Source organism: Urocitellus parryii, chromosome 15 (assembly GCF_045843805.1).
Source record: "Urocitellus parryii isolate mUroPar1 chromosome 15, mUroPar1.hap1, whole genome shotgun sequence".
NCBI lineage: Eukaryota > Metazoa > Chordata > Mammalia > Rodentia > Sciuridae > Urocitellus > Urocitellus parryii.
The window spans coordinates 11,563,065-11,580,246 of NC_135545.1; the positions used below are offsets into that span (position 1 = coordinate 11,563,065).

A 17,182-nucleotide genomic window follows, 5' to 3' on the forward strand; every position below is an offset into this window, starting at 1 on the left:
GGGGCTAGAACCCAGGGCCACCTGCATGCTAGGCAATCACCCTGCCACTGAGCTACACCCCAGCCCTTGTGCTTAGGCATTTTGAGTCTCACTCTGAGCCCTGATAAGCCACTCATGGGGAAGCAGTGGCAGAGTCCTGTCCCAGGGAGATGTGAGAAAACTTTGGGGACACTGTTGTTATGGACAGTGGGGAGACTGGGCCAGGGAGGGTGAGCATGTGGTGCTCAGGACACAGGGCTGGAAGTGAGCCCGTGAAGGCAGGGGCAGAGTGGCGGACAGTCTGGGACCATACATACCAAGTGCCAAGGCTGCGTGTCCCCCGCCCTGTGATTCTGCAGCCCTTCTGACCGCTCACTCTATCCTGGGTTTCCAGGGCAGCCACTGTGAGCAGTGCCTCCCGCTGTTCGTGGGCTCAGCCGTGGGGGGTGGCACCTGCCGGCCCTGCCATGCCTTCTGTCGTGGTAATAGCCACGTCTGCGTCTCCAGGAAGGAGCTTGAGATGGCCAGGAGGGAGCCAGAAAAGTACTCCCTGGATCCAGAGGAGGTGAGAGTCTGGGTCTGAGGGATGTGGGAGCAGGTGGCCGGGACTCCAGGGTCCTAGAGGAAGAGGGGGATGGAGCCTGGACACCTGGCTCCCAGGGAGGAGGGGGCTGCTCCATTTGTAATCACCCTGTCCTTTTCCAGATTGAAAACTGGGTGACAGAGGGTCCTAGTGAAGACGAAGCTGTGTGTGTGAACTGCCAGAATAACAGCTATGGGGACAAATGCGAGAGCTGCCTCCACGGCTACTTCCTCCTGGATGGCAAATGCACCAAGTGAGAGGAAGGGGGTTGGGGCCTGGCCTTTCCCCCTAGGAATCATTCTGGACCCCCCAGCCTCCAGTCTTCTGCTCTCAGTCAGAAGAAGATAAAGTCCCCAGGGGGCTCCAGGCCAGGGCAGGGTTGGGAAAATGAGCTGAGTTCAGAGTTCAGAGTTCTGAGGAGTTCAGAGTTCAGGGGCCCCCTCCCTTAGAAGCCAGAGCTGCAGAGCAGCCCAGATGGAGACAAGATGGGGGAGCAAGGAGAGAGGGTTGCTGAGGGGAAAGGTGTCCAAATGACCTTCCCATCCCATGTCTTCCTTCCAATGTTCAGGGAACTGGAGTCAGTCCAACCTAGGTTCCAACCCTGACTGCCATTTAATGACTCTGCAGCCTTGGCTTGACCTCTGTGAACCCCAGAGGTCATGGGAGCTCCATAACCCCATTCTCTTCTCCATCCTCAGATGCCAGTGCAATGGCCACGCAGACACCTGTAACGAGCAGGACGGGACGGGCTGCCCCTGCCAGAATAACACAGAGACTGGCACGTGCCAGGGCAGCTCCCCCAGTGATCGCCGAGACTGCTACAAGTACCAGGTGAGGCTGGAGAGGCAAGTTATGAGCCAAGTCCATATTTGCAAAGGATCAGAGGTGGGATGACGTACCAGTCCTGGGCAGAACTGACACATGGTTCTGAACCTGTGGTCTTTGGATCAAGATCAGCTTAATAAATTGTTTCTGAGTCAGTTTCAGGCCCTGGGCAGTGATCTGAGGACCCAGACAGGCCTCTGGGATTTCCCAGACTGGTGCAGAGACTATCTCCATTATATAGTCCTAATTCAGAGGTTGCAGGTGATGGAAAACCCATCTCATGGTACTTTAAGGAAAAAAGAAAATGTATTGAATCTCAAAACTGATGTCTGGGCCTACCACTGCCCACAGGGGAGAATGCGAAGTTCGTGGTGTGCTGGGCACTTCTGAACCTCATGTTCCTTGTTCCCCAGTAGACATCCTACTCTCTGACCTCACCGTGCTTTCCCTGTTTTCATGAACAGTCCAGGCCCTTTCATGGGTCCTTGCTTTGCCTCATTGCCACTGCTCAGAATGTACCCTCTCTCTCGCTGGCTGTGGTGGTGCACGTCTGTAATCCCAGCAGCTCTCGAGGCTGGGGCAGAAGGATCGAGAGTTCAAAACCAGTCTCAGCAAAATCGAGGCTGCTGAGCAACTCAGTAAGACTCAATCCTCACACTGAAGGGAAATAAAAAGAAGTCTCCTGAGCAAGCGTTGGTTCCTGTCACATATAGAGGAAGACTCAAGCTCAGAGAGGTTAGGGCACTGGTCTAGAGGACACAGCTAGCGAGGAGTTAGACTCCAACACAGCTCTGCACCTCTGAGCCTCAGAGTGCTGGAGCCACTGCGGGTGACACCAGGGACGGCAGTGCTGGAGAGTCAGGTTCTAGCCGTGTTCACACTGTGGCTGGAACATTCTAGAGTTTCACATGACAGTGGTGGGGCACTGGTGGGGACTTAAGGCTGTGGCTGCTGACAACAGGTGCAAAGTTTCTGTCCTGCTTGGGGGCCAGCCCTGTACCATGCTCAGTCCTGATGCCCACCTTCCCCCGTGTCCTTCCCACAGTGCGCCAAATGCCGGGAGTCTTTCCACGGGAGCCCTCTGGGCGGCCAGCAGTGCTACCGTCTCATCTCGGTGGAGCAGGAGTGCTGCCTGGACCCCACCTCCCAGACCAACTGCTTCCATGAACCCAAGCGCCGGGCCCTGGGCCCTGGGCGCACTGTACTCTTTGGCGTGCAGCCCAAGTTCACCAACGTGGACATTCGCCTGACGCTGGATGTGACCTTTGGTGCCGTGGACCTCTACGTCTCCACCTCTTATGACACCTTTGTGGTCCGTGTGGCCCCTGACACCGGAGTCCACACCGTGCATATCCAGCCTCCACCACCTCCACCCCCACCCCCGCCTCCTGCTGATGGCGGGCCGCGGGGGGCCGGAGAGGCAGGTGGACCAGGGGTTGGGAGTGGGTCGGGCCCCCCAGCAGAGCCACGGGTTCGGGAGGTGTGGCCACGGGGCCTGATTACATACGTGACAGTGACGGAGCCATCGGCAGTATTGGTGGTGCGCAGTGTTCGGGACCGGCTAGTCATCACCTACCCACATGAACACCACGCTCTCAAGTCGAGCCGCTTCTACCTGCTGTTGCTGGGTGTGGGAGACCCAAGTGGGCCAGGCACCAATGGCTCAGCTGACTCGCAAGGCCTGCTGTTCTTCCGGCAGGACCAGGCCCACATCGATCTGTTTGTCTTCTTCTCTGTGTTCTTCTCCTGCTTCTTCCTCTTCCTGTCACTTTGTGTGCTCCTCTGGAAAGCCAAGCAGGCCCTGGACCAGCGACAGGAGCAGCGCCGGCACTTGCAGGAGATGACCAAGATGGCCAGCCGCCCCTTTGCCAAAGTCACCGTCTGCTTCCCACCAGATCCTACTGCCCCAGCCCCTGCCTGGAAGCCACCTGGGCTCCCTCCACCTGCCTTTCGCCGCTCTGAGCCCTTCCTGGCACCCCTGTTGCTGACAGGGACTGGTGGCCCCTGGGGACCCATGGGAGGAGGCTGCTGCCCACCAGCCATCCCTTCCACCACCGCTGGCCTGCGAGCTGGACCTATCACCCTGGAGCCCACAGAAGATGGCATGGCTGGTGTGGCCACACTGCTACTCCAGCTGCCTGGTGGGCCCCATGCGCCCAATGGTGCCTGCCTAGGGTCAGCCCTTGTCACGCTGCGGCATAGGCTGCATGAGTACTGTGGAGGTGGTGGGGGTGCTGGGGGCAGTGGGCATGGAGCTGGCGCAGGCCGGAAGGGACTGTTGAGCCAGGACAACCTCACCAGCATGTCCCTCTGACCTGCCAAGGGTCCTCAGTCACAGCAACCGAGTCACTTGATGGGACCACCCTGGACTGGGAACCCTTGGACACTGTCTCCTGAGGGACCACTGGTTCCCTCCCCTCCCCCCAGGGTCTCCTTTGTTCTGCATTCAGCAACTATTTATTGAGTACCTACTTTGTGCCAGGCACTGCTGTAGGCACAGAGCAAAACAGGAAATGAGAGGATTCCTTGACCTTATCTGGGTTCTAGTGAAGGGAGACAATCACACATACACACACACAGCAGGGTGGTTCCAGAGAGGGACCAGTGCTGTGAGGTCTCGCAGGCTGTGGCAGTGTGAGACTGGTGTAGTTGATTGTGTATTCAGAGAAGCTAGACTGAGGAGCACAGGATGTGGCCATGGGAAGAGCTTCAGGAAACATCTTCCAGACAGAGGCAAAAATAAAAAAGGCCGGGAGGTGGGGATCAGCTTGTTTTATTGGAAGGCCTAGAAAACTGGCCATTATGACCCAGATCAAGTGTGAAGAGATGAAATTAAGGACAGGTTGGATGTTCTGGTCCCAGGTAGGTTTTTGGTTTTATTCTCAGGGTAACGGAAAGCTGTTGGAGGGTTTGGGGGTGGTGACAGGATCCATGACTGTTGAAGCAGTTGTTTAGCTGAGGTGTGGAGAATGGATTCGAGCAGGGGGAGAAGGGATGGCGGTGAGTGGATCAGGGTGGTGGCAGTGGTGGGAAGAGTCAGGGCCAAGTGTAAGATAAGTGTAGAAAGGTTGCAGTGGTGTGGAGGTCAGGGTAGGAAGGGAGCACGTTCTGGGTGACCCTAACTCTAGCCTGAACCACAGGAGGAGAGTGGGTTCCTTTGTTCAGATGGGGAAAATGGGGCTTGTGGAGAAGATAAAGGGTCCAGGATTCGGGGATGAAGATACAGCCCAGTGGCAGCACTTTTCTAACCACAGGGCTCTGGGCTCACTCCCCAGTACCACACACAAGCCCAAGTTTTGATGTGAGATGCATTTGACATCAACTTCGGTCAGGTCCAGGTGGGCATACAGAAACCAGCAAGAGTGTTTCAGCAGAAGGAATCGAGTAGTGGGAACTGGTGGTGCTGCTGAGAGCAGCGGCTGAGAACAGGTGGGACCATGAGGTGGCCCAGCAGTGAACAAGAGCAGGAAGCAGTTCCTACCCCCTTGGGCTGGAGGGACAAAGCTGAGTGGTAACATTACCTGACCTGGGACCAGGGTCACCTGGTGAAACCAGAAAGATGGGCCAGTGGATGGGAGCCTCAGAAGGGACAACCCCTGCCTGAGATGCCCCCCAGGTGGGCGTGGGTGTTGGTGAAGGCAGGGGTACCAAGGTTGGAGAGGGACTTGGTGGAGTGATCGCCCTGCAGCTCTTCCAGTGTTGCCTTGACAACTTTGGAGCACTCCTCAGGGGCCACCCTTACCTGAGCCCCGCCTTGGACTTGTGAGCTCCTCTACCCCTTGAAGGCCATTTCTAACCATCTTCCTGAACTTGGGACTCTCCCCCAAGACTCCAACCCCTGTTTGCTGTTTTGGTCCTTGTGTGACTGGGACCACATCCCCTTGCTGTGGGGTCTGCAGTCTGAGAGACCCCCCCCCATGTTACGTGCATGTCAGAGGCAGCAGGGACCACCTCATCTGAAGAGGAGGGGAGCTACTGAATCAACAATTAAAGAGTGTGGGGGACGACCCAGTGTCCCAGTGTGATCTTCGTGCAGGGGAGGGAGGAATGGATGTCAGCCCTGCACTGGGTCAATTGGATAAGTGCCCATATTGTGGTGCACCTCCAAGCCCTGTGACCTGGGCTTGTTTCCTGTGTTGCTTGTAGGTGGTGGTGGTGGGAGGTGGATATGGCGGAACTCTTGCTTCCCAGAAGGAATGAACCAAGGGCAGCTGGGACAGGAAGTTCTTTGACCAGGAGCAGGGACCTTGCCCTAGGTGCCTGCCATAAGAAGAAAGTTTGGCTCAGAAGGAAAAACAGACTGCCTTCGTCCCAGGTTTTATTCTGGGCCCTAATGTAAGAAGAGTTCAAACCAGGCAGCATGGAAACTGAAATGAGGCCCTAGCAACATGATCTTTCTCTAGTTAAGTATACTCTCAAGTTCAAAACTGAAAGCATCACGGGAGGGTCCCAAACCCTTGGACAAGCAAGAGCTCCCACTGAGGGCAGGGAGCTAAAGACCTCTATCTTCCAAAGACCTGTACTGCCTGGGCACCTGCTGGGAGTGCTCAAATGATCCCTTTCTGCCCAACCTGGCTCTGAGCACAAAGCTGGCTGCTTCAGGTGTGCAGGTGAGAACTTGGCAATATGTTAGGCTTGGGGAGTGCCTGAATCCAGTGGCCCATGGATAATATGGTATTTGCAGACTTTGTAGGCAATTTAGGGGATTTTCAGGGATTACTCTGACCACAGTGCCTCCAAGATGTATAGACTATGAACTTGGCGTGTATTGAGTGTCATGTGCTGGTGAGTTGACTTGGCATGTTACTGCTGTGGCCTCATTTGATTTTCCCCAAGAACCGAGTGAGGTAGGAGTCATGTGATCCCATTTTGAGGGGTGGGTACTGGGGATTGAACTCAGAGCACTCAACCACTGAGCCACATCCCCAGCCCTATTTTGTATTTTATTTAGAGACAGGGACTCACTGAGTTGCTTAGCACCTTGCTTTTGCCGAGACTGGCTTTGAACTCACTATTCTCTTGCTTCAGCCTACTGGGATTACAGCTACTGGGATTACAGGCGTGTGCCACCACGCCTGGCTGTAATCCTCATTTTGCAGATGAGAAAGGATTATAGACTTTACTTGGATGTCCAGTGAGTGGCAGCTGCCATTTGAACCCTGCCCAGTGCCTGCCCTGCATGCTGTCCTACCTCCTGGGAAAGGAGCCCTTCCCTTAGCACAGGTCGCTGTAGCTGACAGCTTCCTAGCACGAAGCAGGCCCTAGAGCCAGGGTGTACAAATTGGGATTTCTGTTTGGGGATAAAGCAAGCAGAATTGACCAGCCTGGGAGCTGAGGGTTAGCAGTGAGCCATGCTGCTTGGAGACAAGAGACCCCGAATCACAGGAGAGTATATCCTGCCTAGAAAGGAGCGAAAGTTCTTCAGGTCTCTGCATTATGCTTGGACCCTTTAGGTAGGGAACCTTCCTAGTAGTCACCCTGTAACTTAGCCTTCCTAAATAGAGCATATGCTCTATGACTGGCCCTTTTCTCTGTGACTCAGAGCCAGTCTTCCTTTGTCATCTGTCACTGACATGTGTATGCCCCTGTGTACTTGCCCTGTAGCGCATGCATATATACCCTTCAGGTTGACCTTTCAGCTCTCACTTCTCTCTGGACGCACTTGAATGCAAGAGGCTTGTGGTGGGTGAACACCTGGGAATGGGAGGTCAGAGGCCTGGATTCTAACCCACTTGTGGCTGCCAACATAACATCCTGGAGACTTAGGGAAAGGGGGAACATTCTACCAAGGGTCTGTAATCCTCCAGGCACTGTGCAGGGTGCTTGGCATGAGTGTTTCAGTTTTCCCAACATCACCACTGAAAAACTTATTCTCCTATTTTGTGGATTTGAGAGCTAAGTCTCTTTAAAAACTCCAGGCAAATTAAGAGGCAAATTGGATTCTGATACAAACTGACTCCATTGCTCCACACAAAATCATCTTTTTTAAGCCTATGCCATCCACCTGGGATCACCTACACTGGGCCCCACACTATTCTGGGTGCTGGGGACACAGCAATGAATGAGGTCCCTACCTTCCTAGAGCTGATAAACCAATGAGGTACCTGATAATAAGTAAATGATGTCATATCTTGAAACATGGCCTGAAAAGGCAGTAAAGGGAGGGAGGTTAACACTTGCAATTTAAGCCAAGTTGGGAAGAAAATTCCTCTCTATAAGATGATGCGAGCAGCAGTGGGAGTGAGCCAGACAGCATCTGAGGGAAGATCCAGAGCAAAGCCCCCGAGATAGGAGTATGCCTACCTCGCATTTAGAGAAGAACAGACCCACATGGTTAGAGCAGAAGAATTAAAGGGGATACAGCCTGATATTTTCAGCCTGAAAAGGAGAGTGGATAGAACAAGATGGGGGCAGCTCAGTGGGTAGGAGTGAGATTTGGGGTATATTCTGAAAGTAGAGCCAACAGAATCTGTTGACAGCTCGGCACTGGAGGAAAGGGACAGGGACCCAGTAGCCGACACAGAGCTTGCTATTTCCTAAGATTGGGGAGAATATGGGAAGCGGAGGGGTGGGGTGGGCCAGAAGTTAGGTTGGAATATGTTAAATTTGAGGCAGCTCTTAGATATTCTAAGTGAAGATATCACTTGATGGTTACATATGCAGATTGGGGGGGAATAACATTAAATAAGAGTGACAATATGTTAATGTGGGAATAGTCTACCATATACACATAATAGTAATATTAACAACAATGATTATTTGAAGTCACACTTTGGCCTTTCTTTCTGTTCTATCCCTTGTCCTTATAGTAGCATTTTGGCGTATTAGGGATTGATATCCTCAGAGGACAAAACAAGCTCAGAAAGGTTTATGAATTCATCAAAATAACACAGCTAGTAAGTAGTAAGAGTTGAGATCAGATGCCAAGTCTGTCCCATCTTGAGTCCTGAACATACTCTGACCTACTAGTTGCTTTTGCAGAAAATGTTACTGAGCAAAAATGGGTCTACTTGCTGCACAGTGGTGCCATTAGTTGAGTGGCAAGGTGGTGGGAGAGAAAGGCCTTTATTCCAATGATGATCACAAGATGGTGGACCAGCAGCCTGTTATCCTAAAGGACCATCTTGCTGGAAGCTGATTTAGGAGTGGTTTATACATATAGGAGATGGCCGATTATAGTCTGGTGGGTGCCTTTTGACAGGTGGGAGTTTGAGGCCAAAAGATGCTCAGCTGGTCTTCTTTCTTTCTTTCTTTTTGTATTGGACACTGAATTCAGGGGCACTTTACTGCTGAGCCACATCTGCAGCCCTTTTTAATTTTATTTTGAGATGGCCTCACTAAGTTGCCTAGGGTCTCACTAAGTTGCTGAGGCTGCCTCAAGCTTGCGATCCTCCTGCTTCAGCCTCCCGAGTCACTGGGATTACAGGCATATACCACCATATCTTGCCACATATGGTCTTAATAGTCAAGTTATAAGACATTTTTCAATTCTATAGATCTCAACAAAAACAGTGGACTTACATGCAATTTCCAACACATAATTCAGTGGACAGGCCAGAGGCTCTGTTGCTGACCACTGTAGGAAATGAAAGAAAGCATACTACCAGGCACACATGTGTTAGCCCAGCTACTTGGAGGTTGAGACAGGAGAATCCCAAGTTTGAGGCCAGCCTCATCAACTCAGCAAAACTCGGTCTTTAAATGAATGAATGAATGAATGAATGAATGAATAGGTCTGGAGGTGTGGCTCAGTGGGGCAGCCCTGGGTTTAAATAAAATAAAATAAAGCAAAAACACACGTCACCTGACTATTGTCAGACAAGGGTCTGACAAAACAAGGGTATGACTTGTCAGACAAGGGTCTGGCTATTTAAAGACAAGGGTCTAGTGAAGTTAAATATGGAGTTGGACATGCTAAGGGAGAGAGAGAGTTCTCTCCCTTAATGCTTAGCTTCATAAAGAGGGTTGATTGAGGAGGGCAAGAACCAGAGCCCTGAAATTTCAAGGCACTAGGTGCTCCTTGAGAGGGTTTGCTGGGTGAGCTGGTTAAAACTCCTTGGAAAAGTGCCATCCCTGGGGCTGGGGATGTGGCTCAAGCGGTAGCGCGCTCACCTGGCATGTGTGCGGCCCGGGTTTGATCCTCAGCACCACATACCAACAAAGATGTTGTGTCCGCCAATAACCAAAAAAGAAAAGAAAAGTGCCATCCCTCTCCCTCTGCCTCTGAGCTCAGAGACATAAGTAGAAGCCAGAATAGTCTATACCCCTGATCTGTTCTGTTGGCCAGCTTTGTCTTTCCCTGAACTTGCCATAAGTTCTAGACCTGCAGATTTGGGGTCAACCAACAGAGGAGTTAACTTTCTTTGCACAGTCCTGCCATATACACTCAAACACAATGTGAAAACGAGTCCTCTGGGCAGTGCTTCCTGAGAAGCCCGAGGCCCCAACAACTCATGTCCTTGCAGAAGTCAAATCCAGCTCCCAGAGGCTCCTTTATTCCAGACTAGCTCTGTTCTTGATACGAAAGGCCATAGGACATTCCTCGGCAGGAAACTAGTCTTACTGGAGACTTGGGAGGGCAGCTTGGCCCCCCTGGGCTGGGCTGAATTAGGAAAATGGAAAATTGAGCGTACCATCAAATTGTGTCCCCAACTTCAGCCATTAGGGAGGGGTATTGCTAAAGATGGACTAGACAAAGTGTACTTAATCAAAGTACACATCGATTCCATTGAATTCCCAATTTCTGTTCTAGGTGCTATCAGGTGCTGTCATGTCCCCATCTCCTTCACCAAACCTCCCTCTCCACCCAGATTCCTTCCTAGGGAGAAAAAAAAAAAAAAAAAAAAAAAGGATGTAGCCGAGGGAGTCTGAAAATTAAAAGTGACATAAAAATATATTTGTGAAGTATAGACAAAAAAGAATCCCAATCACTGTTTAAAAATATTTTGTTTATTTATTTTTATGTGGTGCTGAGGACTGAACCAGTGCCTCACATGTGAGGAGCAAGTACTGTATCACTGAGCCACAAACCCAGCCCTCCCAATCACTTTTTGTACCAAAATTTTATTTCCCTCAACTCTCTCTGTTTGGGACCATTGAAAGCAAGTTTCTTATGTTCTTAGGATCATTCTAAAATTGAGGAAATATGGGGAGAGAGAGAGAGAGATAGACACATTACTAGAAATGTCTTTAATTTTAAAAAATTAGGGGCTGGGGATATAGCTCAGTTGGTAGAGTGCTTGCCTGGAATGCACAAGACCCTGGGCCGGATCCCCAGCAACACACCCCCCCCCCACACACACACACAAAATTAGCTTGGTCTGAGGATGTAGCACAGTGGCCACCCACTTTCATAGCATGTGTGAAGCCCTGGGTTCAATCCTCAGTACCACAGTAAAGGGAAAGAAAGAAAAAGAGAGAGAGAGAGAGAGAGAGAGAGAGAGAGAGAAAAGAGGGAAAAGAAGGAAAAGAGGATTGATTAAGCCAGGTGCAGTGGCGCACCATTGTAATCCCAGCAACAAGGGAGGCTGAGGCAGGAGAATCACCAGTTCCAGGCTTCAGCAATTTAGCAAGGCCCTCAGCAACTTAGAGAAAACTTGTCTCAAAATAAAGAGCTCAGTGGCAAAGTGCCCCTGGGTTCAATCTCCAGTACAAAAAAAAAAAAAAAAAAAAAAAGAGAGGGGAGTGGAGAGGTGGGGGAGTATTCATTGAACTAGAAAATTCTTAGGATGCCTTTTAGTTCCATAGAGCCTTAAGCTTGGCAGTTCTTTGTTTTGGAGATAAAAGTTCCCCAAACCTGTTAGTAGAAGCATGAAGCCAAAAGTCCACACGTATTGACTGAATTTAGGGGAAGGCTTAGATTTTTTTTTTTTTTTTTAACTTTACTGTTTCGACTCCGTTGAGACTGCCTTTCTAGTTTTGCTTATTTTCAGGATGTGGACAGAGCTTCACAATGTGCTGTTAAGGGGTTTGTGGTTTTGCTGTGTTAGTAAGAACACTTGGCCTCAGAGAGGGAAGACTCACAAAAGCCATATACACAGCCTGTCCCATCAGACGCCAGACTCCACCAAACTCCGTGCGCACCTAGGCATCTGTCACGTCCCCACCTCCTTCACCAAACCTCCCTCTCCACCCAGATTCTTTCCTAGGGAGAAAAAAAATAAAAGGATGTAGGCGGAGTTGGTTTTCAGGTTTTTATTGTGGGTGTATTTTTGGCGGTGAGCGGGGCAGGCTCTCCCGGGAAGGATCAGAGGCGTGAGTGGTGGACTAGGAGGAGGAAGAAGGGGGACGTCTTTACTCTCGAATTTTCAGTTCCCGCGCCATCTGGCAGAGGGCGCAGGGCAGACAGAAAGTGAGGGCCGCCCAATCGTGCCCGACGGAACCCTGGGGGGTGAAAGAGAGAGGTCAGAGCTCTGCCTGGGGTCCCACGGTGCCAGTCCCCAGCCCCCGGCTCCCGCGGGGCTCCGCCCGGCGCGCACCTGGATGCGGTAGCGCTCGCGCATGCCTGTGCGGAGGGAGTGCAGGCCGCCGGGCAGGTACGGAGCGCAGCAGCACTCGCCGAAGTCGTCGGAGATGCGGCAGGCGAGGCACAGCGGGGCGAAAGTGCCACACAAACCTGGGCGGGGCGAGGGCCGTCAGGGGCGGAGCCGACGGGCGCGTCCGGCCCGCTGCGCCCCCCAGTGAGGGTCCCGGAGGGAATGGGGAAAAGAGGTCCCAGGGGGAATTAGGGTCGAAGGAGGTGGTTTAGTGACAGAGAGCGTTTGAAGAGGGAGCGGGGTCCCAACTGGGAAAGTTGAGGATCCAGGGTGGTGGCTGAGGGGAGGTTGAGGGTTGTTAGATTGTGAGGTTGGGGGTCCCAAGAGGGGGCAAGGGTTAGAGTGGAACTAAAGAAGGGAGGTGGGAGTGGAATTAGAAAGGTGGACGTCGGAGTGGCAGAGTGGCGTACAGGTGAGCTTCCCTCCCCTCCCTCCTTCCCAGGGCACTTACAGACGGGCATGTCATTGCAACAGTCCGTGAGACCCGTGTGCCAGTCACTGAGCTGGGTCTGATAGCAGCTGCTGGCGCACTGGGGCTGACTGGTCACCGGGTAGGACATGGCTGCAGAGGTGGGAGAAGAAGATCAGCAGGCACCTTAGTGCCTCCTGAGACCAGCGCCCCTGCCACCCTTCCCTCTGCCGGGCAGTCTGGGCAGGGCCACCAGGCCGCCCACTGAAGGGACACCATTGCTCCTCCCAGTTCTTTTCTGCCACATCTATGCGTCAACATCCCAGTCTGTCCCTGTTGCCGCTGCCTCCTGCACATCTGGTTGAGCTGAGGGTAGGGTTCCTGCTGGTCTGAGGAAAGATGGGCACCACATCTGGGCAGGGCCTGAACATGTAGCCTCCTCCTCCACGTCTGGGCCAGGGGTGCTAGGTTCCAGCATTTCAGGGACCTCTGGGATGGAAGCAGGTGCCATTTGTCTTCAAAGCCAGGGTGCCCAGGGGAGGGAGACGGCCAGGTTCCAGGTACTGGGAGGGTTGCTGGTCCATCTAGTGATCCCACCTTTGCCTTTCACGTTGTCGTGCATCTCGAACTGCATTTTGCTGGCCCTGAGGATGTGGAGCTGTAGACGTCGGAGGTGGCTGCGGCAACAGCTTCGGAGTCTGTCCAAGGGTTGCGGGATACTGGGGAGGGGAGGGCAAGGGACTGGGGCACTGGGGGCAAGGCTTTCAGGGGAAGGGGAACTGGGGAGAAAGAGGCCAAGTCAGCCTGCCAGTTGGGAGAGACATGGAATCGGGGATGGATAGGGTGAGGGCGAGAGACTCGCCCATCTCTTTACAGCTGCCCGACAGACCCCAGAGGACCCTCCTCATAGTAGAGGCAGAGATGAAGAGAGAGACCAAGAGAGACACAGGTAGAGGCAGAGACAAGATGAGAAGGAGATCACAGCCAGGTGCCCACAGAGGTCCAGCACCTCGATTCCTCTGCAAGCCCATTTCACAGAGGGAACACGGAGGCTCAGAGAGGTAAAAGAGAAATGCCCCACTCTGATGGCCCAGGCCAAGTGGATTAAAATAATACTGGGCCCTTGGATTATCAAACTCAGACCAGCCCTGCTCAGATTGAGAAGGCTGACTCAGGGAGCATTGAGAAGGACAGAGGTGCCAGCCTCAGAGCCAAGGGCCTTGGGAAGGGAAGGGTGCTCCTACCTGCAGGCAACGACGGAGTGGAGATGGAGACAGGTGAGGTGACACAGGCACTGAATTCTCTGTCTAAGGCCAAGAGCTGCTTATATGGGCCCGGCCACGCAGCCCTGGGCGGGGCTCTGACAGAGGTGCCCAGGGAGCCAAGCCGGTCTGGCTGACCCTCTTCCCCTCACAGGGATTTCCCGCCTTCCCTCTGCATTCCCCACCCCCCACTTCCCTTCCACCTCACCTCTGCAAGTGTGTGTGTGTGTGTGTGTGGGGGGGGGTGTCACGGATGGAGATGGAAACAGGAGTGGTAAGAGATAGAGCCAGAGAGACAGGGAGGGACCAGGGGCACAGCTGGGACAGCTCAGAGGCCAAAAGAGCAGGGAGACAGGGACGGGCAGGAGAGTGGCAAGATGGGAGGGAAGGAGAGAGACAGGAGGACACAGAAAGACCGTGAGAGACAAAGAGGCCCACAGATCTGGAGAAAAATAACAAAAAAGGAAGTTAGGATTTGGAGAAGAGAGGTGCAGAAGTGGAGGGCTACAGGGAGGGGCAGGTGAAGGGGAGCCCGGCAAGGGGCAGGGGAATGGCGGTGAGAAAGGAGGGGTGATGCAGGAGAGAGTCTGGAGTGGGGTTCTCCTTTAAGGCTCTCATTCATGCTTAGTGACTTCACCCTGCCATCTTCCAGGGAGACATGGTTCTCTCATTCAAGGCCAGGAGACAGGGCAGGGGCAGGTGGGTGAGTGTATTTTGAGGAATGATTCATGTAGGGACCAAGGTCAGGGGTCCACTCACCTCTACTCCGAACTGGGAAGAGAGGAGGCTGCAAACTGTGAAAGAAACTGAAGGATGTACATGTGACCCCTGGACTCATCAGGGTCCTCATAGAGCAGAAGATGGGGCTGAGGAGAGCCTGGAACCCCAAGTCTAAGGGAAGAGGGCTGGGGCCTGGACCCCTGGATCTGAGGGAGGGGGCTGGAGTCTTGTTAAGCTAGGCTGCACATTCCTGAGTAGGTAGGGTCCTGGGGTTTCAAACTGCGGGGCTCCAGGGGTGAAGCTGGGGGATAGATGCTCATGTTGCCAAAGTCTCCCCTCAACAGGACCGACGGGGTTGACATGACTCAGTGAGGGAAGCGGTGTTAGAGCTGGGTGGGGTTGCTAACATGGGCGTCACCCCCCAAAAATGTAGGAGGCACCAGAAAATTGGGGTGTCACCTATAGAGAAGGTAGTATCCGTCACTCCACTAGGTATGGACATGGGGTGATGGCAGATGGATAACCCACTGGTCTGGGATCACAGCTTTCCTCCACGCCCAACACACCAGGGCCCAAGCCTCTCAGCACCTCCCAGATGGCTGGTTCTCTCTGTCTCCATCTGGGCAGTAATCCCTTGCCCGTGCACATCAGCCATGGGTCCAGGAGCCTGCATGCGTGGGGGACATCTCCCCACTTGCTTCCTGCATCCCTGTATCCCCATCTCTGCGTCTCCATGTGTCCAGTTCCTCATCTCTTTCTCCATCTCTGCAAATCTGTTTCTGAATCTCTGGGTCTGTCTCCCCATCTCCCAGTCTCTCTCCTCCCAGGCTCTGTGCCTCTGTGTCCATATCCTGGGGTTTCTGTCTCCTATTTCAGGGTCTCTCCTCACCTCTCCCCATCTCTCCCCTTCGCAAGCCTACTCCTTGGGGGCAGCCATAGGGCCCGTCTCCCTAGCTGTCCAGACTATGGGTTCAAGTGACTCCATCATCTCTGAGGACCCTCAGGCTCCTAAGATGACAATCTGAGTTGTTCTCAAGTTTCCTCTTCTGATACAGCCTGGGGGCCCCAATTAGATATAGCGAGTCACATAGATGAGGAAATCGGGACTGGGGAAGCTGTGAGGTGGCCTGTTTGGGGGTGAGGAGAGCAGGGAGCAGGAAGAGGTGAGGTCTGGGGAGTTGAGGAGTGCTATGGCCCAGCCACTAGGCATCTGGCCTCTGTCCCCCTCAATGGGGTTGTCAGATACAGGGTGTCTATTTAATTGAAATTTCAGATAAACAACGAATATATTTTATTTTAGTGTTAGTAAGTTCCATGAACTATTTGGGACATACTTATACTAAAAATTTATTTCATTGCTTTTTGTTGGTTTTGTGGTACTACAGATTGAACCCAGGGGTGCTTTACTAAACATTGAACTGTATCCCCAGTACTTTTTTTTTTCTAAAAAACGAAACACACACACACACACACACACACACACGTGTGTATGTGTGTGTATATATATATGATGTAGATGGACACAACACCTTTATTTTTATTTCATTTATTTATTTTTATGTGGTGTTGAGGATCCAACCCAATGCCTCACACATGCTAGGCAAGCGCTCTACCACTAAGCCACAACCCCAGCCCCTCAGTCCTTTTTTATGTTTTATTCTGAGACAGAGTCTTGCTAAGTTGCTGAGATTGGCCTTGAACTTGCAATCCTCCTGCCTCAGCCTGCCAAGTCGTTGGGATTACAGACTTGCACCCCAGTACCGGGCTTGCGTCTCACTATGTTACCCAGGTTGCTCAAGTACTCCTGGGCTCAAGTGTTCCTCCTGCCTCAGCTTTGCCTAGCTGGCGCTATAGATGTACACCACCATGCTGTGCGGTTTCTTGTATTTTTACTTGCCAAATCTGGAATCCTACCTTCAAAGAGAGGAATCTAGGACTAAGGCCCCCTGTTTCCCAGAACCCAGATGTCCAGGCCCCAGCTCTCCTTTCTCTGGACCTGAGAGTCTATGTCCTAGTCCCCCTCATCCCCTCCCTGAGAATGAGTGGGGCGCCCAGCCCCCTACTCTCTCAGCACATAGAAGTCCAGGCTTCTAATCCCTCTGCCTTCAGAATCCAGGCATCCGGGTCTGAACCCGGTTGCCCAACATGGGTTTCACAAGGCAGATTGTGCCATCCATGGCTCTGGTGGAACCGGTCTAGCTGAGCAGACAAGAAGGGGACCCTCCTTCCCATCCTAAACCTGCTGTTTCCTTGAGGGATTGCCCAGCGGGACAGGAGGGACTCAGGGAGTTGTGGGTGTGTCACTGGGTCTGGTTTGGGTGAGTTGTGTCTCCGTGTGTGGTTATGTGACTGTGTGGGGATTGTCTCTTTGCATTGTTTCTGTGCTCTCTGGTGTGACATGTGAAGGGTCCCTTTTATATCTGTGTTGTATTACACACCTGTGATTCTATACACTGCACATTGGGATGGGAAATGTCCTCAGTTATTGTAGTCCTACAATTCCTACTGGATTAAGGCGACAAATATTTATTGAGGGGTAGCCTTATGTGATGGAATCTGGAGCCAGAAAACCTGGGTTCACATCCCACCTGCCTCTTACTGGCTGTGAAACCTTGGGCAAGTCATTGAACTTCACTGCTCTTCATTTTCCCCATATGTAAAAGGGCTTGTTGCAAATAGAGTTGTTGAGAAGATTAAAAGAATCAATTCATGTGAAAGGCTTATGATGATGTCAGGTACATAGGAAACATATTTTGGATTTATGATGAAGATGATGGTGATGATTATGTTCTGTTCATACCTGGAGATTCAATAGTGGACAAAATCCAGTCTTTGCTCATGTTCTTTCTAGCAGGGACTGGATCCATGG

General features: G+C 52.3%; 2 protein-coding genes across 2 annotated transcripts in view; one reads left to right on the forward strand and one right to left on the reverse strand.

Moving 5' to 3' along the window:
• The window catches only part of Megf8 (multiple EGF like domains 8), a 38,490-nt gene extending 33,099 nt beyond the window's left edge, over positions 1–5,391 (forward strand). Inside the window, exons 38-41 of the mRNA XM_026403881.2 lie at positions 374–544; positions 685–815; positions 1,261–1,393; positions 2,433–5,391. Coding sequence (XP_026259666.2) covers positions 374–544; positions 685–815; positions 1,261–1,393; positions 2,433–3,701 — 1,704 coding nt within the window. The 3' untranslated portion in view covers positions 3,702–5,391. The remainder of the gene's footprint in view (positions 1–373; positions 545–684; positions 816–1,260; positions 1,394–2,432) is intronic.
• A 6,289-nt stretch (positions 5,392–11,680) lies between these two features.
• On the reverse strand, positions 11,681–12,965 carry Cnfn (cornifelin). The gene is made up of 4 exons (XM_026403879.2): positions 12,929–12,965; positions 12,374–12,484; positions 11,866–12,002; positions 11,681–11,770 (listed from the first exon to the last, which is right to left on the reverse strand). Exons 1-4 carry the CDS (start codon positions 12,963–12,965, stop codon positions 11,681–11,683), a joined length of 375 nt encoding a protein of 124 aa, XP_026259664.1.
• Between the last annotated feature and the right edge of the window lie 4,217 nt (positions 12,966–17,182).

What these genes read in the sequence shown, in the direction of transcription:
- Cnfn (XM_026403879.2), bottom strand. Translation starts at nt 12,965, where the DNA reads ATGCAGTTCGAGATGCACGACAACGTGAAAGGCAAAG. An exon ending in TTGCAATGACATGCCCGTCT is followed by an intron (nt 12,003 to 12,373) that starts GTAAGTGCCCTG and finishes CGCCCCGCCCAG; the next exon opens with GTTTGTGTGGCACTTTCGCC. An exon ending in GCGAGCGCTACCGCATCCAG is followed by an intron (nt 11,771 to 11,865) that starts GTGCGCGCCGGG and finishes TTCACCCCCCAG; the next exon opens with GGTTCCGTCGGGCACGATTG.